Source organism: Nothobranchius furzeri, chromosome 1, assembly GCF_043380555.1.
Source record: "Nothobranchius furzeri strain GRZ-AD chromosome 1, NfurGRZ-RIMD1, whole genome shotgun sequence".
Taxonomy (NCBI): Eukaryota; Metazoa; Chordata; class Actinopteri; order Cyprinodontiformes; family Nothobranchiidae; genus Nothobranchius; species Nothobranchius furzeri.
Window position 1 is genome coordinate 58931420 of NC_091741.1, and position 26491 is coordinate 58957910.

A 26491-nucleotide genomic window follows, 5' to 3' on the forward strand; every position below is an offset into this window, starting at 1 on the left:
ACCAGGAAAATACATTAATAGACGCATGACATATCCATGCACAGACTTTGTTTTAAGAACAGACATTCATTTGAAACCAAGGCCGATGATGATCATCATCATAGCGGTCCACATCCATTTCATGGCAGTAGTGTTGGCATGGTGTCGCAGTTTCCTCTGGATTACATGCATGTAGTTTGCTTGTGTAACCCACATCAGAATTGTGGTTTGTGCTGCGGCATATGGTTGAAGGTGTAATTTCCCTCTCCGCCACTAGGAGGCGAGTATGCCTTGAGATGACTTCCTGTTAGTCAACATTTCCTGTTGTGAAAGCCTACTCACGAGGCAACCGCCAGATTAACTGAAAGATCCTGGTAAGAAAAGTTAAAATAAAAGTTAAATTCGCAATTTATCTTAACCAACTAGCTATTAACAGATGGCTATTTATTAGGATCTGAATTCTGTGAAATACGGCCGTGGGAAGCTGCGTCAGCCGGGCGAGCTATCTCACCACGAGCTCCGGTAAGGGATGCATGAATGTTAGCACCATAAAGACATGTAGTTGACTGCTGTTAATATATTTCCTGTTTAAAAACGACCAGTCGGAGAGGTGATATTTATGTTTAAAGTACTGTAACATCACTGATCAGGGGTGGACATTAACTTCAAAACCAACCGGCCAGCCGGGCCGGTAACTCTGAATATTTACCGGCCCTGCCAAGAATCTACCGGCCCCGCTGGTCAGCTGCCAAAACGAGTCAAAATAACAACTGAACCGTTTTAAATGTAATAAACCTTTATTTTGTACACATTCACAAACATAATAACGTATCCAAGTTTGAATTTGTTTGTTCCGTCAACAAAACACGATTTTGTCGTTGCATACTTCCGGCATAAAACGCAGTACATCACCAACTCCGCTTTGCTGTACTCGAGCCATTGACTGTGTTCGAGATGAGCCAGTTCTGCGCAGATTAGACCAGCAGTGATCGGCGAGCAGTGCATGCCGGTTAGATTTGTGTCCGAATTGACGCCGACTTGCTCTGACGTCATGCATACGTAGGCAACAATAACCTCATGAGATCAAGGCGGCCCCAGATTTTAGAGCAAGGTGCTGCAGTTGCTCTCCCTCTGCTGCAAAACCTAGAGGATGATGGGAAACGCCTGTGGTAGAACATGAAATGTTAGTTGTTCACATGTATTCTGTAAATCACGTTACGTTTATGTTTATGTTTATTCATTTCGCAGACGCTTTTATCCAAAGCGACGTACAAGTTTTTTTTTTTTTTATAACCTGTAGGGCATGTTGTGATGTGTGGGGGAAACCGGAGTACCCGGAGGAAACCCACGCATGCATGGGGAGAACACGCAACTCCATGCAGAAAGGTGAGTTTTGAACCTGCGACCTTCGTGCTGCGAGGCAACAGTGCTAACCACTGCGCCACCATGCAGCCCACGGTGATGATGACAACAATATAGGCCATAAAGAGAAATGTGATTTGTTTTCTTTTGTCACGTTTCCTATGAGCACACTGAAGCTACAGCTGATAACATTTACTTATTATTACACTCTCCACCTTCTCTTTTAAGCTCCAGTACTGCCCTGGGAAACGAAATGGAGACGCTGACACGTTGTCACGACGGCCTCACAGCAATCTGCATGACGACTTACCGTCTCAGAAAGAGTGGGACAGGATACGTTGTTTCACTCAACATCACCTATCTGACCCAGAAGACATTGAAGTGGTTAAACCAGAAGTCGTTCAAGCCATTTGTGAGAGACAACTTATCTATTGCGCCGACAATGCAAAGGTCTGTGATGGTGGTATCTCTCTGGTTGAAAGTCTGGCCATTTCTGCAGATGCAGTGCCTGACAGCTTTGGGCATGAGGATGGGCTTGGAGGACTACCCATCATTCCAAACCTTTCAGAAGAGGACCTCAGAGACAAGCAACGAGCTGATCAGTGCATTAAGCATGTCATTTCCCAGATTGAGCAAGGAGTGAAACCACCACCTAGTCTAAGAACCGAGCTTCCAGATCTGCCTCTCTTGTTGAGAGAGTTGAACAAGTTTGAGCTCCGAAATGGCATCCTCTATAGAACACGCTTAGAAGAGGGACACACACAACATCAGTTAGTCTTGCCTGAAGAACTTCGAGACGTGGTTCTGAGAAGCCTACACGATGACATGGGTCACACGGGAAAGGAACGCACCGTGGATCTTGTCAGAGCCAGATTCTACTGGCCAAGAATGGCTTCGGACATTGAGAAGAAAATAAGAACGTCTACCCGGTGTGTGTGCAGGAAAGCTCTACCTGAGAGAGCTGCACCTCTGGTGAATATAATGACTACACGACCACTCAAATGCGTATGCATGGACTTTTTGTCTGTTGAACCGGACAGAAGCAACACAAAGGACATTCTCGTGATCACTGATCACTTCACCAAGTATGCTGTAGCTGGGCCGACACAAAATCAAAAGGCTCGAACAGTTGCAAAGTGGTTGTGGGACGATTTCATCGTCCATTATGGATTCCCAGAGAAGCTGCACAGTGACCAAGGTCCTGACTTTGAGTCGCGGTTGATCAAAGAACTCTGTCAGATTGCGGGCATCCGTAAAACGCGAACAACACCATACCACCCGAGAGGCAACCCGGTGGAACGCTTCAACCGCACTCTATTAGACATGCTTGGCACTCTAGGAAGTCAAGAAAAATCTCACTGGAAGGACTATGTAAAGCCGTTGGTTCACGCGTACAACTGTACCAGGAGTGAGGTGACTGGGTTCACACCATATGAACTAATGTTTGGACGCCGGCCAAGGTTGCCTGTTGACCTCGCATTTGGGTTACCAGTGAAAGAACAGCGACACAAGTCACATTCCCAATACGTACAAGACCTTAAATCTCGTCTTGAGCAGAGCTACGAAGTTGCCACAAGGACTGCTGCCAAGGTAGCTGAGAGGAATAAGATTCTGTTTGATAAGCGAGTAAGTCCTTCTGCTTTAGGCGTTGGCGACAGAGTACTCGTCAGAAACGTGTGTATTCGAGGAAAGCACAAGCTCGCTGATAAGTGGGAATCCACAGTCCATGTGGTAGTGAAGAAAGCTGGAGACCTTCCAGTCTATACAGTTAGACCAGAGAACAACGAGGGTCCCAAGCGCACGCTGCATCGCGACCTCCTACTCCCATGCGGATTTCTTGCTGCACCAACGGAGGAGCGTGCTCAGCCCAAACGAGCTAGAAAGCATAGGACACGTCAGAGTACTCCTAGCAGCACAACGAAGCTTGACCAGTCTTCAGATGAGGAGGACATTGTTCCCATTGCTTGGTTTGAAATACAACCACTCTCAGAGACGACTAGGGGTGCTGCAACAAAAAATGCCCCAAGAGACCTAGGTTCCAGTCACACCAAGCATAACTTGACACTAATCTCTGCCGAGTCAACGGACGTTCTGGAAGGTGCCAATGTTATGCCTGAGGTCACATCAATTTACCACAGAACAGATCATTGTGGCGATGAGCAGACTCCAGAGGATGGTGAGACCGCACCTCCTGCTGCGAACGTACCAGCACTTGAACTCCATGAGTCTGTGGGAGGAGCAAAGGTGGATGATAGTGCATCCACTGAATCTGAGGGACAAAGGATGCCGCTGGATTGCAGTTCGGGAGAAGAGGAGTTGCTTAACAAGGTCAAGGACTTAAGTGAGGACCAACCTAAAGAGATCCCTGTCCTCCCGGAAGGGTTGGAGGATGTGATGAATGATCCTAGAACCATGGACGTAATTTTTTTTTGGGGGGGGGGGGGGGGGACATGTCCCCCCCCCCCACTTTTTCCAAAGTCAAGTTTTGACCCCTGCACTTTTTACCATCCAAAAACAATATTACGCTATATTAAATTGACACTGGTTGAGCTCTAGGACCAAGCGGAAAACAACCGTTTGTGTTGAAGCCTGTTTCCCATTAGAGCATACTGTAAAGATACAACCCCCCCACCCACCCACCCCCGTGTCCCCCCCACTTCTAAAGTGAAAATTACATCCATGCCTAGAACTGAAGGACAGGAGGAGAATGGTGAAGTAGAGGAACGAGCTGACACTGATACCCATGTTAGGAGGTCTGAGCGGGGTCGCCAACCACCAATGAGGCTCAACTACACTGAATTGGGGAACCCAATTGTCACCGTGGTAAAGTCCTTCTTCCAAGGGTTGACCAATGCGTGGAATGACATGGTAAATGAAGGTGAAGCACATGCTTCTACTCTTGCCTTTACCCCCAAGAGACATTTGTGTGAACATTGTCATGCACAGGGACGTGCAAGAGTTCAGGAGGGGAGAGTGTAATCCACATCAGAATTGTGGTTTGTGCTGCGGCATATGGTTGAAGGTGTGATTTCCCTCTCCGCCACTAGGAGGCGAGTATGCCTTGAGATGACTTCCTGTTAGTCAACATTTCCTGTTGTGAAAGCCGTTACTCACGAGGCAACCGCCAGATTAACTGAAAGATCCTGGTAAGAAAAGTTAAAATAAAAGTTTAATTCGCAATTCATCTTCACCAACTAGCTATTAACAGATGGCTATTTATTAGGATCTGAATTCTGTGAAATACGGCCGTGGGAAGCTGCGTCAGCCGGGCGAGCTATCTCACCACGAGCTCCGGTAAGGGATGCTACATGAATGTTAGCACCATAAAGACATGTAGTTGACTGCTGTTAATATATTTCCTGTTTAAAAACGACCAGTCAGAGTTGTGATATTTATGTTTAAAGTACTGTAACATCACTGATGTGCAGACGTTTATTTTTAAGTGTTAAAATGTGCCCAGCTAACCGCTAGTATTAAGCTACTGCTTAGCAATTTCTGTGTGTTCTAATATTGCTGTGATTCATTTGAGTTTGCTAGCTTTCCAAAACGTTGGAGAAACAGTAATATCGTCATGTAGTGCACCCTTTAGTTGTTGATTTAAAAGTTAATTCATTTGATAAAGATGCAAAAAGTTCATAAAATGGGATTATAAAATGTGAAGGATCTCATTACTCTGTTGAATGTATTAGTGTTTAAAGAAGTTGATATATTTTTCTGAGAAATAATTCAGTTGAAATATCTGAACAGGAAGAACAGTTAAAAGCAAGCTGGAAAAAAAAGATAAATGTGGGAGAGTGAATCTTACAAATTTATTTATTTTTAAAAGGGTAAATATAAGGTATATTTTCTGTTGCGCTAAAACCTTGTGTGATGCAACTCAAGTTATTTCATGATGCTTGAGACATTGTGTAACTAAAGATGAGTGATGGAAGGAGCATAGATAAAATAGTAATGTATGCACTCTGCCCTGTGTGCATAGATTGTTTTTTTGACCAGGACCGGATCATTTGAGATCTGAACCTTGTGGGTTCAGTGGCGAGCCAGTTCCAAGAGAGTGACTGTAGACGGACCAGAGTACGGTGTGGCCAGCCGTGGGATCCATCTTCAGCGAGCCCCAGGACTATCACTACATCCCTTGACACAGATAAGACTGACATTTTAAAAAAAAATCTACCCAGGTAGTGTTAGAACCACTGGACAGAAACACACACACACACACACACACACACACACACACACACACACACACACACAAGAAACTCTAATTTCTCTTTCCAAAGAGAAGTGGACTGAGCAACAGTAGTGGAAGCTCTTTAATTTAAACTCTTTGGAGAATTTCCTCAAAGAGGGTGTTGGTTTTGGTTTTAATTTGAGTCCTTTAATGTGCGTTTGTGCACTGTAGGAAGCCGGCTTAGACAGGCAGTGTTTGTAAACTTTACAACTTTTCAATACAGTTTCTATTTAAATCATATCTTATCTGTCATTGTGTGGTTCCTTTTCTGCTGATCCTTTCAAGTCTCCATAATCTTACCTAGAACTTTTGATACTGGTCCAGAGTTGTCAAGACAATAGTTCAATACCTATTTCATATTATTTAATTGTAATACCCATTACACTTAGGTGTTGTTCGGCGAATGCTAAATATCTGATTGAGGGGTCCCTTGAATGTCAGAGTACCAGCAAATGTAGTGGAAATGATGTCAGCTAAACTGTTAGAAATGCGTTCCTATGTCCCCGTAGAATTTGCCCGTAAGCCCAGATCACTGAGGGAATTGGATCGTTGAAAGGCCACTGAATTAAGACAGTTTCTGCTGTACACTGGCCCTGTAATGCTAGGTGCTTTTCTGGATTGCAACATGTACAGAAATTTCATGCTGCTTTTCACTGGCGTTGCATTTTTGGTAAGCTCTAAACTATGCTGCCACGCACAGTATGCACAGACTATACTGAAATCATTCATTGATCACTTTGCTGACATATATGGAAAAGATGAAATTGTTTATAATGTACATGCATTGGTTCATCTGCCAGAAGAAGTACAGAGACATGGTTGTCTTGATTCTTTTTCTGCATTTCCATATGAAAGTTACTTGCACAGATTTAAAAAACTAGTCAGAAAACCAGAATTTCCCCCTGCCCAAATTGTTCGTCGATTGTCAGAGTTAAAAACCATTGATGCTCCTTTAAGTGGTCCCTCTTTTAAAAAGCAGCATTATGTTGGTCCAATTGTAGGTGGATTGTCAGTCAAAGCTCAGTATGGTGAGATGACCTGTGACAAGTGGACAGTTAAAATTTCATCCAGAGATAATGTTTTTGTCATTGGAAATGACATTTGCTGCATACATAATATTATAGAGTGCAATGATGGAGTATATGTGATTTACAAAGAATTTTCAAACAAGTCTTTGTTCTTCACTTACCCATTCAACTCTGCAGTGGCGGCTGGTGAAAAATATTTTTGGTGGGGCTGTGCTATTTTTTTTTAACAAACTTGTGCTTTCTGAGCTTTGTGCACAACTTCACTATTTCCTGAATTAAGCACAGCTCTTTTATTTCCTGTCTTACATCATTGGACAAACTGATTAATCCAGGTGTGTCTGACTATTGGCACGCTGCCTTGCAGACCAAGGTTGAAAAATACTGCATTACTGTAAATTGCACATAAAATAACATGACCATAAATGGTAAATAGGCAATGCAAGAGGCAAGTAACAAAAACATTTTGTTTAATTTCAACATTTGAGTGAACACGAAAAATTATGAGCAGGTCACTGTTACAGTAATGGTAGTAAACACTACTTAGACAAAATGCCAGAAATTTACACTGTTAGGACTTGTGGAAACACTTTCATAGGAAATAATGTCATCAGTATCCTCTTACAAATGTCATATTTCCCACTTTTTGGGACAATAAAACATTTCTGGTTCTCAATGAGATGTTTTTACTTCAAATGTAAAAACATCTGATTGAGAATCAGAAATGTTTTATTGTCCCAAAAGCTGGGAAATTTGTTTGCTGCAGCAGAAGTGTAACAAGTAAAATTGAATCAGATTGATGTATGTATAAATTTACTTGAAATACACATTTACGTGATTAAATATGTATAATAGGTATGTGTTGAAATGAGTTTTTACAGTTATTGCACATTAAACAATGTACATGTTATTAAACAAATGTCCCAGTTTGTGGGACAACCAAGGATTTCTGATTCTGATTGTCTTGTTCACAGAAATGTAATGTACAGCTTACCTCTGCACCCAGCTGCTGTTGTTCTCCCTTGGCAAACGTCCTCCGTTTCTTTGTTGGCTGCTGCATTGATGCGCTGCATTCCTCGGCCAGAGAATGAATGGAGTCCCCAATGAGACACAAGTTCCACATCCACATTACTGTGGATCCCAGCCGTTTTGAATAACAAACACAGAAAGCAAAATAACGCATTAGCGTGATTGCATACAGGTAGCCAAGCCTTCCTGGTGTACCAATTTCGGGAGAAGCCTAGTGTGTACAGTTTACCTTTCTCCTTGTCCTGCTGGCTTATCTTTACGTCTGGCTGATCTGGTCCAAGCTCTTTGACATTAAGTTTTTCCACCATATTTCTCCTCTCGAACGGATACTGGAGAAGAGACCGAACTGAATTCAGTGGCTGCTGAGATCTGGTATCCTGGTTGTAGGCTCTGCGTCACGACCAAAAACGTGCTGGAGTAGTCGAGACTCTCCGAGTTCTACCGAACTCCAACGAAAGCCTTTGGCGGTAGCTCTATCGCCCATCATGCTTCTGAAACAACGTCGACGCTGATTGGATACATTCCCATTCCTACCGTTTGATTTTCTTGTCAGCAATTGGTCGGCTGGTGCCGTCCTGTTTGGGCGATTGAAACACAGCCCACAGCCTTTCTGTCGCCTCCACAGGTCGGCAGAGACCAATATATATATATATATATATATATATATATATATATATATATATATATATATGATTTGTTTTTGTTACAAAACACACAATTAACTTAGAATATGCGGTTATTGTTAATTTCATTTATTTATTTTTTAAAATAAAAATTAAAAACGATGGGGAAAACTGGGAGGGCGGCGCCCTATAGCCCTCTACTGGCCAGCCGCCACTGCAACTCTGACTATCTAAATATTTATACAATTTCTCACACATCAGACACACTGAAGTGTGTTAAAGTTTCAGAGCTTGTGAAAAAATGTGTTGTTCTTCCACATAAGGATGGGTTTGTGGTCACCCCCCTGTTTCTCACATTTTAGTGGTGCAACTACACACAAAAATAGATGTGTACTTGCTCCTGAATACAACTGTTTTATTTGAAATTAATTGATCTATCATTGCAACTCTTTATTGTTTGCCTATCAATAGCCATATATAGCAGAATCTTTTTTTGAAGGTTATTTAAAAGTCATTGATGCACATTTCCCCTTGTAATATAGTGGTTTTGTTAAAATGATGTTAGCCGTGAGGGTCAGAGACTGACAGTGACATATTTAGAATTGCTCCTACGTTTGAATTGGATAACATCTGACTGTAAGTGCGTGTGCGTGTGTGTGTGCAAAGTAGAAGATGTAAATAAACAAGCATGTTGAAACAACATCGCAGGACATAGAAGCTGTTAGAAAACATCCACAAATTTTCTATTAAAATATTGGAATACAGAAATTATCTCCTTTAAAATAACATTATTTAAACATCCATAGATGCCACCCAACATTACCTACTAGTTACAGAAAGTATTTGATCAATTGCATCTTCAGTAAAAGTTTCATATTTGTGAACATAATGTTTTGTGTTTCTCCTTTTTAATTAGGATGTTCCACCTAGTTGAGTTCACGGTCAACAAAACTGTAGCAGTGGTGCCCGAGAACTGGTACAGTGACGGCGTGACCTGTTGGCCGAATTATAAAAGTGATGCAAGGGTGAACGGGGCAGTAAAAAACGCAGAGGAGCCGGGACCTGACTGGGAGACATATGATGTCCGAATTCTTAAATCAAGTGGTAAGCTACTTATTATGTATATTTTTATATAATAAGTATGACTTCAATCTTTCAATTATCTTGAAAATGTGTTTTGCCAAACTTTATATCAGTACTTCGAGGCAAGACAACAACTAATTAAGTTGCTGTCATGCCACACTTCCGACCTGCAGACAGAAGAGGAGGAAGAGGACGTGCGACCCAAGAGGAAGCCAAAGGCGATGTAAGCATCTTTCTGTATTTTCCTGTGAATTGTAAATGAAACATGCATGCAAATGTCGTGTATGGACCATTTATCAAGTTTCTATGTCCGAGAAGACAATACCTAGTATAAAAAATTGACTTAAATAACTACTTAAAAATTATGGAAATGATAGTACCATGACAACTGAGTGTTATTTCCCTGTCCAATTTATAGTCATTTCTTGGGGGATTCTGATGATAGTGAAAACGAACATCCAAGAAAGAAATCCAGAAGCCAATCCAAAACATCTATACAGCCACCAGCTCCTGCTATCCTGCCACCACCATCTCCTGCTGTTGAACCACCACCATGCCAACAACAAACCTTGTCTGCAAGCCAGGTGCACACACCTGCCTGGCGAGGGAGAAGGCTTGACTCGGGCACCCTTCCCTGCTCTGGTGAGTATTTTTTTTTTTGTTGGTTTGAATTAATTACTTAAAAAAAATTATGATATAAAATATAAAGTTTATCTGCTACTAGAGCTGAGGAAAATAATCAAATAATCGATGCATCGGGGTGCGGACATAAACGATTCTGCATCGTAGAAGAGTACGCCATAATCGATTATAGTGGAATGTAGTTTTGTTTTTTTAACGGCAGTACCAACGCTGCATCCAAATCTGTCAGAGTGAGCGTCCTCCACATTTACCTCCGCCTTAATGTGGTACTGCAGGGCTGAGCGCTGGAGTTGTAACCTGAGACCAAACCGGAACCGAATCAGCCCGACCGGTTCTGTTGGATTTGGGCCGTGAATTATGTTAATTGAGCGGGTTGTCGTGCTGTGCGCTCCGCTCGCTCGATCAGCGACCGAGAGAGACACTGTCTGCTCACACAAGAGAGAGGATCGGAGGACGCTCCTCCAAACCGATGCTCCAAACACGCGTTATTATCTTCATAATTTAATTAATATTTCTCCTGGAAGCGCTCAGTCAGACTGCTTGTTGTAATGTAGGGAGATCCGGTCTTGGGGAGGGGGCGGGGTGAGTGACGGCGGCTGCAACGTGATCGTCTGTCTCTTTTATTTAGGGACACGGAGAAGTTGGAGAGAGAAATAGAAGTTCTTGTTCCACTTTATTCTTTTGTTCCACAATGATAAACTGATGTTAAATTCAGCTTAAAGAGAAACTGGGAGGAAGCTTTGGTACATTTTAGGTTACAGGAGACTTGTCTCCTATCTGCTCCTCCAGAGACAGCATGGACATGAGGGTCACATGGTGAGGGTCCCACAGGACAGGTTAGTGGAAAGGTTTGTAGTTAGCTGGTTAGTGAAGGAGATCCATCAGCTGGGTAATTTAATCCTAATCCAGCCCACAGCCTTCTGCTGGTGTTATTATCAGGAAGAATAAAACACACATCTTAAATATTATTGGAGTGTATAATTTGTTTTATGTTTTATTATCTTCTGCATCAAACTGAACTTGATTCATTCTCCAGCATTTCAGAAACGAACCACTGGGTTCAAATAAAATAACAAACTAAGTCAAACATTTAATTTGGTGTTATTTCTGACACCCTTCAACTGTGGCATAAATATATGACTCTAGAGCTGCTTAGAGACATTAAACACTCATATATGAACCCATTATGTACTTTATTGTTACGTTATGTGTCCTGTAGGTTTTCAGTACTTTTTTAGATTTTGTGAGTTTTTGCAAAGCGTGTTTTTCTCAGCCTGAGGCGTGGTGTTGAACGAGGAAACAGATGTTTTACTTTGTTAAATCTTCTTAAATGTTTAAATGTTTAGTCCTAACCTGTTGTGAATGGAGAGCTTTTGAGGGATGGCAGGTTGTGTCACTTACGTTTTAGATTAAAAAAAAGCAATTATCTGACATCTTCTATTTAACGATGAAAACAAATCAATACGAAATAATCGTGATGCATCGTGATGCATCGGGATATCGAATCGAATTGAATCGTTGACCCAATAATCGTAATCGAATCGGGAGACAAGTGAAGATTCACACCTCTACCTGCTACATAATGTTTTCCAATCTGATAAAATTGATTTCTTGTATATTTTCTATTATTCTTCCCAACAGCCACAGAAGCCCAGATTTTGGACTTGCTGGAACATCTAAAAAAACAGATGGAGCAACTAGAAGCCAAGGTTAATTATTTAACCAGCAAGCTGGATGCAACTCCCCAGGAAATGGAGGTGCAGATTCCGGTCCAGTTGCCATTAACTTCAGTGGAGGAAGTGAACCCTTTTGAGAACTGGCTCAAAGATGCTGCACATTCCCAGCTGAAGCAGAAGTTGGTGAGTTTTGTTTGTTTGCACTGTATGTAATCTATGCTCTGTGAAAGGGTCGGTTGAGTAAAGTTGATGTCACCTGACGACTGGGGTTGTCCACCCTGGGCTTATAGTGTTTTTTTATTTTAATGTATGATTTCATTATTTTTTGTTTGTTCCGTTTTAGATTTCCTCGCTGGCAGCTTTTGGGGGCCATGACACCAAACGCATAACGTGGAACATCCTGGCACACATTTTCCACGATGATGTTGGAAAGCTGATTAATTGGAAAGGTGTCACTGGGAAGAAGTCTTTCAACCAGATGTCATCAAAAACACTGCTCCTGCGTGAGTACCCATTTTAAAATGTTCACACATTTTTCTGGGTCAACAATATGTGCTCCACTACGACAACTCTTGCCACTCGCCAGTTCATACCTTTGCTATTCACACACTGAGGTATTGTTTCCAGCGTTTCACTTCTTATGAACGCTACACAGCGTCAACATAAACTTGTATAGCTACTTCTAAAGCTGGTGTAATAAAAGAAGAAATAGTATTGAGAGCTTTAGTTGACAAATTATTTTCTGCTTACAGAAAGATGATATTAGTGGAGATTGTCCTGTTGCAATAGAAAATTGTGGTGGTGGATGATGATTAACATTTAAATCTGCTTTTGTGATTGCAGATTCTGTGAGAAAAAATCCCATCTCCTGCGCTTCCACTGACCACGACATATGTAAACATGCTATCCGCTGGTTTAACTTGGCAGCAGATCGAGACTGCTCAAGGCGACGTAGTGGTACACAAGAAGTTCAACCCGCTGACCAGCATTCATCTTTTTAACACAAATTACAGTCTGGTACAATTTTTTAATACTGTTTGCGTTACTATTGTTATACTTTGCTTGCACATGTAACAGACAGTTTTTTATACAGTTTGTATTACTACAAATAAATATTCATCAAAATACTTTTATGGTTTGGGTGTGTATTTCCTTTAACATAAAGGATAATTGTGGTGTGACAGATAATTTTAAATCATTTACTCCAAAGCTTTTATTTTCTGTAAAGACTTCTCAGCTACTGCATGTTTTCATTTACTAATTAAACATTAAAGAATTCCAATTATTATAAAAAAAAAAAACAGGCTGGATTATTTTCTTTATGAAAGCGCACACAAAGGCGAATCTGGTGATGCACGGGTCCAAAACGGATCCTGACTGGATGATGCACCCGTCCAAAACGGACCCGGATCGGATGATGTGCCAAAGGAGTTGATCCGGACAGACTCCTCACCGGATCCGTTCTGTTCCGGATCTTTTCCGGAGAGCAAGTGGACTCCGATACGGGTCCGTTTTGCTGATCCGTTCCAAAGCTTACGGTACCTCCAGGATGGATCCAGTCTGGAGTCCGTTTGCTATCTGTGAAGCTTCTGGTATGCTTCTAAAAAAGTGAGGACCAAAAAATGTCCTCACTTTGTAGGGAAAATGGTCAAAATGGTCCTCAGTATGTAGTATGTACAAGAACACACACACACACCACCCTGGTTGTAGTGACCCCCATCAGTGATTCTCCCACATCTTGGTTTGTGTTTTGATGCGTTTTTCTTTGTGAGAGTTTTTGATCATTCTTGGAGTACTTTAGCAAAAACTGTAATGCTCTGTTTGAGAAAATGAATCTGTTGGGCTTGTACCTGGTACTCAAGAGTGCCACACTGCCAGAAAGGACACGCTGAAAATAAAAAGCTTTTTATTTCCATCAATATGTGTCTCCTTATTCAAATAATCTGGATTGTAACCATCCTCTCAATCCGTTTTCTGTTGTTCATGCTCTTGTAATCTGTTGTTTGTGTTCCGCATTATTACAGTAAACCTGTGGGAATTATAAAAGTGGTCCTGTGTTATTTTATATGGATTTAAACATGAGTGTAGTTAAATCTGTATTTAACAAATGTTTAACCTATGAATACCATGAGAAACTATTTTACAACATTAATTTTGCAACATTGTGAAAATGATAACTATGGTATTACAAAGAATTAAGTTATTTCAAGACAAAGTGGCAAACTAAGAAATCTAACACAAAAGTAGAAAGTAAACAAATTTTAGGTGATGAGCCAAATTGGCTTTTGGGCAAGAATATATTACATTTCATATTGGAAAACATTCATAGGACATGTAGTGCAAATTAAGAATATCTGCTATATCACAATGACACATATTCAGCTTTAAAATGAAAATATAACCTATTGAGTGGTGAAAAAAAAAACAAACGTAATAGGTTACCTAAGACTAATCAGCAGTGTTTACTGACAATTTACAGTGGACATTATCAACAGAACATCAAGATAATTCCAATCAATCGTCTCCACACATACAAGCATAAACACACTAAATCAAATTTAACACGCATATAAAAACACGATTTGTAACAACGCAAAACCAGTTTACAATCGGTCTAATTCGCCCGGTCAGCAAGTGGCAGTATCCTCGTACACTGCGGAGTAAACTGCCATTGAACGGATCACAAGAAGAGCAGAACATCTGCACATGCGCGGTACGGATCAAGTAGACCCGATCTGTACGGTCCGACGTTTTCTGTTTTTTTTCTTTTTATCTACATTATATTGAAATGTTTCAACATTGCATACATTTTAATAGATACTTATTGATACTCTCTGACCCGTAACTATCGTAAAATGCTTCGAGCGGAAGTAGACGCCTTTCGCGCATGCGTGGTACCGATCGGGTTTCCGGTACCACGCATGCGTAGTGACAGGTACAGTCCAGACTGACAAAGCCTTTATGACATCACTCAACAGGTCAGAAACCAACAGTCTATCACCGCGACAGGAACTAGCCACTAGCACAGATGACCGCTGAAGCTATCAACCTAAATCATATGGATTTACAAGAGAGTCGCAAGAATCTACTGGACGAATTAAGGTCTGTAGAAACTGAAAAACAGATTCTCTTCAATGATAAGCAGGATTTTGTTAAAGTTCTGAAAAAATTTAACGACTACAAGGATGAGCTTAAAATCATTTTCCGGAGAGAGAAAGATGATTTGGAAGACGAAAATCAACGTCTAGAAGAAAAGAAACGGAGGCTTGAGCAGGAAAGCAAAGATTTGGACACAGCTAAGACAGAAATTCAAAAAGAATGGAAGCAGATTGAAGAAGTTAAAACATCAAATCAGGAATTTCTAGAAGATTTGATTACGAAAAAATCTAAAACGGAAAAGCTTTGGAAATCGCTGCAAGACAGCAAAGCAAATGCGATTGAAGAAATAAACCAGATGAAAAGAGATCTGGAGAAAGAGAAATTCGATTTTGATGAATCAAAGAAATTTTCAGAAAACAAACTTGAAGAACTGAGACAAGCTTTGCAAGCTGAGAGAGACGAGTTCGAACAGCATAAGTCTAGCTCAAAGCTGGAGAATGAAAATGCTCGACAGATTCTGCAAGAAGAGAAAGAAAATCTACAACTTATTTGGCAAACTCTGGAGGAAGAGAAGATTGATTTTAAAAATAAGCTTCAAATAGAAAAGCTAAAGTTAACTGAAAGTCAAAATAATTTACAGAAAGGCTTTCAAGATGTAATTCTCCAGACAAAAGCCCTGCAGGAAGACAAGTTGAACTTTGACAAAGCAAAGGCTGAAACAGAAAAGGAGCATGAAGAAATATACAGCATTCTCAAGGAAGGCTACAAATCGTTAGACTTTGAGAAACAAAGCCTGGAGCGGCAGAAACTCAAATCTGTGGAAGTTCAGGACAAATTGGATCAGAATAATAAGGAACTCCTGCAAAAAGAGAGAGAACGGATGAATCAGGAGCTGCGAGAGGAAAAGATTCACTTTCTTGAACTGATAAAAGCAGAAAGACTTCGTCTAAAGAACAGTCAGAACAATTTGCAGGAGGGATTAGAAGACCTGATTCTCGACAGGAAAAAATTTCAGAAGGAAATGATTCTTTTTGAAACACAGAAGACAGAATCTGAAAAGCAGAATGCAGAAATATACAGTCGTCTCCAAGAGGGGTTAGACATTTTACATGTCGAGAAGGAAAGTCTGATGCAACAGATGGCAGAATTTGAGGAAAAAGAGAAAGAATGCAATCAGCTTATTATGGAAATGTATCAGACTCTCCAGGATGAAAGGGAACATTTAGAGCTGATGAAACAGAGTCTGCAGGATGAAAAGATTCACTTTGTTGAACTGATGAAAACAGAAAATCTTAGATTGCATGAGAAACAAATTGATCTGGAGAAGGGATTAGAAGATCTGATTCTTGATCGGAAAATGTTTCAGAAGGAAATGATTCACTTTGAAACACAGAAGACAGAATCTGAAAAGGAGAATGCAGAAATATACAGTCATCTCCAAGAGGCATTTGAGGAAAAAGAGAAAGAACCAAATCAGCTTGATCTGGAAATGTATCAGACTCTCCTGGATGAAAGCAAAAATTTAGACCTGATGAAACCGAGTCTGCAGGAGGAAAAGAATCAGTTTGTTGAACTGATTGCAACAGAAAAACTTAGTTTACATGAGCAACAAATGGTTTTGAAGAAGGGATTAGACGATCTGATTCTTGATAGGAAGAGTCTGAGTGAAGATATGATTCACTTTCAGCAGGAAAAGGAAGATTCACTTCATGAAATGAATTCAGTCCTTCAGACTCTGAAAGACGAGAGAGAAAGCTTAGAGCTGATGAGGCAGGCTCTGGAACAGGAAACAGAGTTTGAAGAAGCAAATCAAAAAGAAACCTTCAACATAAATAATACAGAAACAGCTGCGGAGGACGAGGTAGAAAGTCCTTCTGCTCAGACTGAATTTCTGCAGGAACGAATGATGAGTTTTGAACTTCCCCAGACTAAATCTGAAGAGGAGATAAGTGAAATGTACAATTATCTCCAACATGGGCTTATATATTTAGACGCTGGACTAGAAAGTCTGGAAAATCAGAGGAATACATTTGAGGAGATGGAGAAAGAGTCTTATCAGACGTTACGAGACATCCAGCGGGGTCTCCAGGAGGAGAGAGATAGTTTAGAAATGAAGAAACACAGCCTGGAGGAAGAAAAACTGGAGTTGGAAAAAATGATTGCAACAGAAAAACTTAGTTTACATGAGAGACAAAAAGATCTGGAGAAGGGATTAGAAGATCTGATTCTTGATAGGAAAATGTTTCAGAAGGAAATGATTCACTTTGAAACACAGAAGACAGAATCTGAAAAGGAGAATGCAGAAATATACAGTCGTCTCCAAGAGGGGTTAGACATTTTACATGTCGAGAAGGAAAGTCTGATGCAACAGATGGCAGAATTTGAGGAAAAAGAGAAAAAATCAAATCAGCTTTATCTGGAAGTTTATCAGACTCTCCAGGATGAAAGGGAACATTTAGAGCTGATGAAACAGAGTCTGCACGATGAAAAGATGCACTTTGTTGAACTGATGAAAACAGAAAATCTTAGTTTGCATGAGAAACAAATTGATCTGGAGAAGGGATTAGAAGATCTGATTCTTGATCAGAAAATGTTTCAGAAGGAAATGATTCACTTTGAAACACAGAAGACAGAATCTGAAAAGGAGAATGCAGAAATATACAGTCATCTCCAAGAGGCATTTGAGGTAAAAGAGAAAGAACCAAATCAGCTTGATCTGGAAATGTATCAGACTCTCCTGGATGAAAGCAAAAATTTAAAGCTGATGAAACAGAGTCTGCAGGAGGAAAAGAATCAGTTTGTTGAACTGATTGCAACAGAAAAACTTAGTTTACATGAGAAACAAATGGTCTTGAAGAAGGGATTAGAAGATCTGATTCTTGATAGGAAGAGTCTGAGTGAAGATATGATTCACTTTCAGCAGGAAAAGGAAGATTCACTTCATGAAATGAATTCAGTCCTTCAGACTCTGAAAGACGAGAGAGAAAGCTTAGAGCTGATGAGGCAGGCTCTGGAACAGGAAACAGAGTTTGAAGAAGCAAAGAATAGTTTCAAGAATCTGAAGGACCAACAGCATTTAATGAGAGAAATGCGAGTAACTGAACCCAAACAATGTGACAAAGATGGGTTTTTTTGCGAGAAGGGACAGAAAATCTTTTCTGACTCTTACTTTAGATTTTCCTTATAATTTAGACTTACTTATAATTTAGATTAATAGTCCAATCATATACTCAGGGGTTAGGGTTAGAGCTCAACTATAACCATGTGTTATCATTTGAACTTCATGCACTTTAAGGGAAGCTAGGTTTCAATCTAGGGGTGCTTCAACGCCGCCCAAACTGCGCTAGAAACACATGTGCTAATAATTTAGACCTTTACTTATAATCGGGTGTTTCGAATTACAGGGGAGCTAAGGGGAGCCCGGCTGTCTTCTTCAGGATATTTCTAGTTTATTTATTTATTTACTTATTTATGGCAACGTAATTAGCACACAACATTGTAAAAATGCCTCTTTAATTGGCCTGCCAAATAATTAATGATTTGCTTTGATGACATAATCAAAAGGGGTGGGGCAAGGGGAATTCCAACAGAAAATGTGTGCCAGGTTCCTTTTTAACAGTTCTTCAGGGATTTTCTAGTTTAACCTAAAGTTAAGGCGGCGGAGCGGGGTGGGGGCTAGGGTTAGGGTTCAGAAGCTGACATCAACGGGCTGAGAAACAAAAATCTGACTTTTGTTGCATTGTTTAGTGTTTATGTCACGTCTTTATTACCGACCCTTTCATAGGAACACAGATGTAGAGGATGTAGATGGATATGAGCATTAAAACTAAAACCAAAATAAACAAAAAAAGAAAATTAAACATAAACAGGTTTGAAAACAAACAAAAAGATAATAAAAAACTTTAAAAATAACTAAAATTAAAGAGAAAAAAATCCCTTCCGCAGAATCGCCACCTTATCGTGGTGGAAGGGTTTGAGGAGCTTCATGATCCTGTAAGCTGTGTTGTCAGGGCCATCAGCCCCTGTCTCCCATGGCAACATGGTCTCAGCTTAGAGCTCGGACTAAGAGCGGTTCAAACACCTCAAGGACCACACCTGTGGGAGTGAAACGGATCTAAGGGAACCAAAGAGCATTATTTTAATGTTTCAAAATGGTAAATGTCTTGTATTTGTATAGGGCCTTCTAGGGTTCTCCAACCCCCCCAAGGCCATTCACCCATTCACACTGTAGTGTAAGAAAGCCATGTAATACCAAAGGTCATTACACTGCCCAGCCATCTTCATCAGTGGGCTAAAGGTAAACTGTGCTTTCCAAACCAGAACAAATGCTCTGTTTTTGACCTCGCCATCTGGGGAACCGCCATAACAAAGTTCCTCTCCTGCTCCTTATCTGTGCTGCAGGACTCCTGGAGAAGACAAGACTTTTTAACCTTAATAAAAGATTAATATTCTGTTTTATACAATGATTTTCCCACTTTACAGATTAATTACAACCATAGACCAATGAATGTTTTATCTAAAGTAAGTTTAATAAGACTTGATTGCTTGACAGTAATAATGAATCAAAATAACTGTTTATTGTTAAAATGCATTGTTTCAGATCTTAAAGACACCAAACGAATCTACTCGATGAGTTTATGATGATTTTATTATCCGTTATGTCACATATTCGCGACGCGACCTCGGATAAGCAAAGAAGATGGAAGGATGGATTGATGGTGTTGACAGAAAAACCTCTAAACATGCAAAGACCGCAATTATACACCACTCTTATAAAACAATTTTATAACACTATCTTGCCTATTGTAGCCAAAGTTTGGTTGGATTAACGGCAAATGTAAGTACAAGGCTGGCAGTAGAAAAAGAGGGCAATGTTTCTCTCATCTACTGGTAACAGTTAGCTAGCAGCAATAACGGTTAACAACCATGCACTTTATGCAAGGTGACCAAACCTCTTTTTCCGTGACATTTTTGCTTTTTATGTGCTATTAGGGGCATCTGGGAAGATTTCATAGATTGATAAAATGTCTAGGTTTTCATTGTTTTTCAGAAGACTTCATCTTACAAATACATAAATGCGACTGCACAGCCCTGTGATATACTCCCGACCTGCTCAAGTGGATGGTTCTGAAAGGAGGTTGCGGTGACACTCCACCTGAGACTCCAAACCCTGCAGTGGGAACACCACCTGCCGATGGGGGAGTTAATGGTGGCGCTGAGACTCTGGCCGTGGGAACACCACCTGCCAAAAGGGGGGCTGTTGAGATCACTGACCCTCCTCCATCGGTACTGCTGGCGCTGGTGACCTCTATCACTGATGGGGGTGATTCACCTACCACAGGAGGGGTTGCCTGCCACCCTGTACCACTACTGGCAGACCCTAGTCTCTCTGACTGCACCTGTGCGTCGACAAAGGGCCCTCCAGAGAGCTCACCTGCGCCGATCCCTCGCAAAGCCGCACCTACACAAATGTATGGTCCAAAACATTCTTTGTTTCAGTTTTCAGGACTGACAAAGTACCTTTTGTTAGTTGCGGGCATCTGTCTGATGCCCAACGCAGCTAAACTCCCTCCGCAGCCTCTCCTAACACGACCGTATGTACCTGAGTCCTCTTCGGGTACCACACTCCGAGAGCCCCCAGATCTACTGATAACTTCTCATGACAATCATTTACCTTTGTGTAAGGTCAAAGGTCATTCTCATTCACTTGGAGCTGATAAGGATCTAAACAATCTTACAGACTCTCTTGCCACACAAGGTGCAGCTGTTGGTACCCCGTGGTCCTTTGACCCCTTGTGGCTCCCTGACTATGTGTCTTCTCGGTCATACCCACCCGTTGTGTGTGTCGTGACTCGAGCTCAGGCCGCTAAGGCATCCACCCCTCGACCATCTGATGGTTTTGTGTCTGTTAAACCAGTCTTTTCTGACAACGACCTTGTCAGCCTCCAGTCCCGGGACCCTGCAATCAGCAGGATGATCCTGTACCTTTCTTATCTGACAGCTCATCTGCCTACTGTCGAGCTTGGCTCCGTTCCTGAGCTCCGTGCTCTCTTTCGGGTTCGTGTCACGCTGAGGATGGTTAAAGGTTTGCTAATGCACATCTCCAAGCCTCCGTCGTCACCTATCCTTGTGGCACCACAGTCCCTAAGGGGGGCTATGATAGTACAAGCTCATGATTCTCCTTCATCTGGGCACAAAGGTGTCAAGGCCCCTTTCAGTGCCCTTAGCCAGGTTGCTATTGGCCGGGGATGCATCAGGACATCTCAGACTACATCCAGAGCTGTTTGGTTTGCTGCCAATTTCAACCATCTAACCCCATCCACAGAGCTCCTCTTCAGAGCAGAGGGCCGTCCACTCCATGGTCGGACCTGCAATTCAATTGGGTGGGGCCCATGACCAAGTCCAGCAGAGGTAACAAATACTTCTTGACCATGACGTGTGCATTCACCAAATGGGTTGAGTGTTTGCCGGCACCTAACGACACGGCTCAGACAACTGCTGTCCTCTTGATTAATCACATCTTCTCCCGGTTCGGTCTCCCCGAACGTGTTAACTTGGATAGGGGAACTCTCTTCACCTCTGGGGTGATGGAACACCTTTGGAGGATGTTGGGTGTCAAGGCCAATTTCCACATTGGTTATCGGCCCCAGTCTTCCGGCCAGGTCGAACGCATGAACCGAACAGTTCTTGGCATGTTGAAGAAATATGTGTCCTCTAATCACAGAGACTGGGATGTGAAGCTTCCGTTGGTCCTTATGGCCATAAGGGCCACTCCTCATGAGTCTACAGGCGTCTCCCGGTTTGAGATGATGACGGGTAGACAATTGACCCTGCCGCTTCACTTGCTGTATCAGTCATTTCAACCCAGTGCAGATACAGCTTACACCAACGAGCAGTATTTGCAAGACTTGGACCATCTGCCTGCAGCGTTTTCTTTTGCACAGACAAATCTGGAGAGATCAGCTGAAGGCAGGAAGGCCTATTATGATCAGAAGACCTCACATTCTGAACTCATCGTGGGTGATAAGGCCTGGTTCTATATTTTTGCTCCAAATACTCGTCAAACAAAAACAACCTCTGGCAAACTGGCTAAGTGCCGAAGTGGTCCGGTCCATACCGGATAACTGAAAAACTCTTTCCGATTGTGTATCAGATCAAGTTCACCGAATGGAACAAAGATCCCATCTATAAGTGGGTCCACAGAAATCAGATCAAATTACACAAGGGTTCCGCCTATTTGGACGAAGCTGCAACCCATGGATCTGCTGACCAAAATCAAATTGACTCAAAAGGGGGGTGAATTTTCCATCCACTCTCCCTCGGTTCCCTGTTTCAGTTCTCACAAGTTCTGTTGTGTGTATGTGTGTGCGTGGATAGAATTCATGTCTAAATGTAGCATACGAACTTGGATGACACTGTTGTGGTTCTGTTAGGTCATGACAGTTAAAAGTGAGTAAATCCACTAACTGTTATGTTTGATCCAAAAGCAATTTGTATTTTTCAACTTCTAGTGATTTTGACAAATTTTATTTTTTTTTTGTACGCTGAAGGACTAATTTGGGTCCATCTATTAATTTTTATATACTTCATTTTATTTACTAATCTCTAATTTCTACTGTGTATATTCACATGTAGGTTTGAGTACTAATATCTCTGATTTACATTAATGTGTTTTATCCTCTTTATATTAGCTGTATTACTGATTCTTTAAACATATAATCACAGATATATTTCTGCATTATTTCATTACAGCTGATTTCCTTTTGTCATTTCTATTATGACCAATTTTATTTAGATTTTTACCAGTTATGGGCTACAGTTTATTTTGCCTTCTTTTTTGATAACATTTTGCTCCAAGCGTTGATTTTCCCTTACTTGTATTATAGGGTTATGTTGATTTAGTTCTTTTTGCAACAATTTTTCAGTACACGTAGTTTACTACATCCATTTCTATCACCTGAACTCCGTTCACATAATTTGCTTCACATAGCACATACAGGGTTCACATAATTGCTTCACATAAAACATGTAGGCACATGTAGTGCTAGGTTTATTTTTGTTTGTTTTGCATCAGGCGCCATCCATGTGTGTCTACATCGAAATGCCCTGTGTCTGCTCTTCTTCTCCTCTGGGTTCGCCTGTTATCGTCGCTTCCTGGGTGGGTCTCTCTACACCATCGCCTGATGTAGCTGCCTGCTGACTGAGGGTTCGGTTCGTGTGGGTCTGGACGTCCTGTGGTTCCTGCCGTACTTACGGGAGCTCTGCGGTTCGCCTGGGGCCTGGACCGGCCTCTGGTCATCTGTTTACATTCCTGGGGATTCTGATAAGTGGATTACTTTTGTTTCTCAGAAGTGGATTATTTTTTGTTGTTGTTTAAGGAGCTACATTGACTATTCTCTGGTGTGGGGTTTGCTTTCCTCACTCCAGGGGCCTTTGCCTGGAAACTAACCTGTGCTTCCTCAACTGAGTCCCAAGGGCCTCTGACTAGTTCCAACGACCCGTGGTTTCTGCCAGGACCCCGTGCCCTTGGAAAGGGGGGTCTGTAGCGTCCAGCAATGGTCAGTTTAGGTACAGCTGACCTTCCACCATCTATTCAACATCTGGTCTTTAAAGAGCAAGTCACCCCCAAATAAACATTTTTTTGCTGATAAACTAAATAAATGAGTGTCTAATTGTGCTGCAGACACGTGTCGTCAATAATTTGGCACTTCAGTGCATTTTAGTTAAAATTTAAATATTCTGCCTAAAACTGGCAGTGTTGTGCCGCTGTCAGGTAAAAACTCTGCACTGTATTTTAATTTAAATCTGCCACCGCTATTGGCTAAGAAGTATGCTATGATGTAAACTGGTACATTATGATGTCACAATGCTGTCGTGAGCCTGAGTGTGTGTGTATTTGTTAGCGGCTCCGCCCTCTCGGTCTGCCAGGCAACAGCATGTGTTGCATTTTTCAAACATGAAGTGGGAGTGGAGTTAGACTCTGGTAGGGGTTGACTTGCTCTTTAAGGAGACACAACATTGCTTGTGTTCCCTTTAAACAAGTCTGCCTTCACACCAGCTGGTAGTCAGACTCAACTTGTCTGATCCAAAACAAGAACTAACTTTTTCCCCAAGGTCTTATCTGCGCCTCCAGAAGAAAGAAGAGCAGCTCAAATAAGTTGCTAAACTCAAGAATATTATAATAAATCATTACTAACTCCTTTTATTACTTTAATCTATTAAATCATTAAATAAAAAATTGCTTATTATTACTTTTGGGAAAAATATAATGAAATGAAATGCTTCATTAATCTAAACCACTGAGTGGATGTTACGTTTATCTAATAGACTGTGTTCACCATGTTTTGACGACAAGGTTTTCATACCTGCTCACACTGCTCAAAAACCATAACAAGTACGGCTAAGTCAAATTCATTTCACATAGCTAGACCTTCCACCCAGATCAGAGTCTTCATATTAAGAAGGCGTGTTTCTGTTGCCTTGGTAACCTCTATGTTCCTGTCAGCTTCTAATTGGCTGACCAAACCATAACAAATAACTTATAAAACTAAAGCGGACTGAGAGATCTTCAGTTCTGAACAGTCCTGGAGAGTACTGGAAAGTTCTTGAGATAGCTCAGATTGGCCACCTGTTGCTAATACTCCATAAACATCCCAGATTTTTACACGTCGAGAAAGAACCTTTTTGTATCCGCAAAGCTGATGAGAAAAACTTCCTGCAGATCAAAGCTGATATTGTTCAACTCCTTAAGAGAATCCCTGAGACGCAAGCTGATTCCATCCTGTATTGCCTGTTGACATCTTTTGGACCGTGGAAAGTCGCTACCGTGTAATCAAAATACTGGACCTGGGTGCCCCGAGGTCATCTGACCTCCCTGACCTCTGGATCCTGACAAGGCAATCACGTGGACAATGACAGCATGACCTGGAGGGGTGTGATTGGGAGGAATGGCCCGCCTGGACACCCGACTCAAGAGAGGAGCGGAGCTGTCAACTGATCACCACCTGGTGGTGAGTTGGATCAGATGGCAGGGGAAGATGCCGCGTAGACCTGGCAGACCCAAACGCATAGTGAGGGTCTGCTAGGAACGCCTGGCAGAAGAACCTGTCAAGACGGTCTTCAACTCCCACCTCCGGCAGAACTTTGACCGCGTCCCGAGAGCAGTGGGGGACATTGACTCCGAGTGGGCCTTGTTCCACTCTGCGATTGTTGAGGCGGCTGTTGCTAGCTGAGGTCGCAAGGTGGCCGGTGCCAGTCGTGGTGGCAACCCCCGTACTCGCTGGTGGACACCAGAGGTTCGGGGAGCCATCAGGCTAAAGAAGGAGGCCTACAGGGCATGGCTGGTCTGTGGATCTCCGGAGGCAGCAGACAGGTACCGGATAGCCAAGCGGGGTGCAGCAGTGGCAGTTGCCGGGCGTGGGAGGCGATTGGTGAGGCAATGGAGAAAGACTATCGATCGGCTCCAAAGAGGTTCTGGCAAGCTGTCCGGCGCCTCAGGAGAGGAAGGCAGCAACTCGCTCACACTGTTTACAGTGGAGATGGGGAGCTGCTGACGTCATCTGGGGCTATAGTCGGACGGTGGAAGGAATACTTTGAGGAGCTCCTCAATCCCACCTACGCGCATTCCGAGGAGGAACCAGAGCCGGGAGACCTGGAGATGGACTGTCCAATCTCGGGGGCAGAAGTTGCTGAGGTAGTCAAACAACTACACAGCGGCGGAGCCCCGGGGACGGACGAGATTCGTCCTGGGTATCTCAAGGCTATGGATGTTGTAGGGCTGTCGTGGTTGACACGTCTCTGCAACATTGCGTGGTCATCGGGGGCAGTTTCTGTGGAGTGGCAGACCGGGGTGGTGGTCCCCATCTTTAAGAAGGGTGACCTGAGGGTGTGTTCCAACTATAGGGGATCACACTCCTCAGCCTCCCTGGAAATGTCTACTCCAAGGTACTGGAGAGGAGGGTCCTATCGATAATTGAATCTCAGATTGAGGAGGAGCAATGTGGTTTTCGTCCTGGCCGTGGAACTGTGGACCAGCTCTATACCCTTGCAAGGGTGATGGAGGGGGCATGGGAGTTTGCCCAACCAATCCACATGTGTTTTGTGGATTTGGAGAAGGCTTATGACCGTGTCCCCAGGGGCACCCTGTTGGGGATGCTCCAGGTGTATGGGGTGGGTGGCTTTTTGTTAAGGGCCATTTAGTCCCTTTACCAGAGGAGCGTGAGTTTGGTCCGCATAGCCGGTAGTAAGTCGGACCTGTTCCCGGTGAGGGTTGGACTCCGCCAGGGCTGCCCGTTGTCACCGGTTCTGTTCATTACCTTTATGGACAGAATTTATAGGTGCAGCCGTGGTGTGGAGTGTGTCGAGTTTGGTGGCAGGAGAATCTCTTCTCTGCTTTTTGTGGATGATGTGGTCCTCCTAGCTTCATCCAGCTCTGACCTTCAGCTCTTGCTGGGTAGGTTCGTGGCCGAGTGTGAAGCGGCTGGGATGAGGATCAGCGCCTCCAAATCTGAGTCCATGGTTCTCGACCGGAAAAGGGTGGCTTGCCAACTCCGGGTTAGGAGAGAGGTCCTACCTCAAGTGGGGCAGTTTAAGTATCTCGGGGTCTTGTTCACGAGTGAGGGTAGGAGGGATCTGGAGATCGACAGGTGGATTGGTTCAGCATCTGCAGTGATGCGGACGCTGAGCTGATCTGTCGTGGTGAAGAGGGAGCTGAGCCAGAAAGCCAGGCTCTCGATTTACGAT

The 26491-nt window shown here is 42.5% G+C and overlaps 3 protein-coding genes across 4 annotated transcripts; all 3 read left to right on the forward strand.

Annotated features, from left to right (window-relative positions):
- The first annotated feature begins 202 nt into the window (after positions 1-202).
- Positions 203-4320, forward strand: LOC129162966 (uncharacterized). The gene is made up of 6 exons (XM_070553342.1): positions 203-353; positions 431-501; positions 1280-1365; positions 1570-3818; positions 4029-4209; positions 4288-4320. Exons 3-6 carry the CDS (start codon positions 1291-1293, stop codon positions 4318-4320), a joined length of 2538 nt encoding a protein of 845 aa, XP_070409443.1. The 5' UTR covers positions 203-353; positions 431-501; positions 1280-1290.
- A 4007-nt stretch (positions 4321-8327) lies between these two features.
- LOC129160641 (uncharacterized) lies at positions 8328-12778 on the forward strand. Of its 2 annotated transcripts, none has more exons than XM_070554513.1 (6): positions 8328-9353; positions 9506-9555; positions 9751-9974; positions 11616-11833; positions 11994-12153; positions 12494-12778. In XM_070554513.1, exons 1-6 carry the CDS (start codon positions 9327-9329, stop codon positions 12649-12651), a joined length of 837 nt encoding a protein of 278 aa, XP_070410614.1. In that variant the 5' UTR covers positions 8328-9326; the 3' UTR covers positions 12652-12778. The 2 variants fall into 2 exon arrangements, with proteins under 2 accessions (XP_070410614.1, XP_070410611.1); XM_070554510.1 differs by having other exon boundaries at positions 8329-9353; positions 9446-9555.
- Positions 12779-14622: 1844 nt separating this feature from the next.
- Positions 14623-19533, forward strand: LOC129160643 (putative leucine-rich repeat-containing protein DDB_G0290503). Its single transcript, XM_070554523.1, has one exon. The coding sequence runs from the start codon at positions 14679-14681 to the stop codon at positions 17934-17936; it is 3258 nt and encodes a 1085-aa protein (XP_070410624.1). The 5' UTR covers positions 14623-14678; the 3' UTR covers positions 17937-19533.
- The last annotated feature ends 6958 nt before the right edge of the window (positions 19534-26491 follow it).

Excerpts from the sequence above, each read along its gene's own strand:
- LOC129162966 (XM_070553342.1), top strand. The coding sequence starts at position 1,291 with ATGTGTGGGGGAAACCGGAGTACCCGGAGGAAACCCACGCATGCATGG. Across the intron at positions 1,366-1,569 it reads ACGCAACTCCATGCAGAAAG|CTCCAGTACTGCCCTGGGAA; the intron begins GTGAGTTTTGAA and ends TTCTCTTTTAAG. Across the intron at positions 4,210-4,287 it reads CCAATGCGTGGAATGACATG|GGACGTGCAAGAGTTCAGGA; the intron begins GTAAATGAAGGT and ends TGTCATGCACAG.
- LOC129160641 (XM_070554510.1), top strand. The coding sequence starts at position 9,327 with ATGATGTCCGAATTCTTAAATCAAGTG. Across the intron at positions 9,354-9,445 it reads CCGAATTCTTAAATCAAGTG|TACTTCGAGGCAAGACAACA; the intron begins GTAAGCTACTTA and ends ACTTTATATCAG. Across the intron at positions 11,834-11,993 it reads CCCAGCTGAAGCAGAAGTTG|ATTTCCTCGCTGGCAGCTTT; the intron begins GTGAGTTTTGTT and ends GTTCCGTTTTAG.
- LOC129160643 (XM_070554523.1), top strand. The coding sequence starts at position 14,679 with ATGACCGCTGAAGCTATCAACCTAAATCATATGGATTTACAAGAGAGT.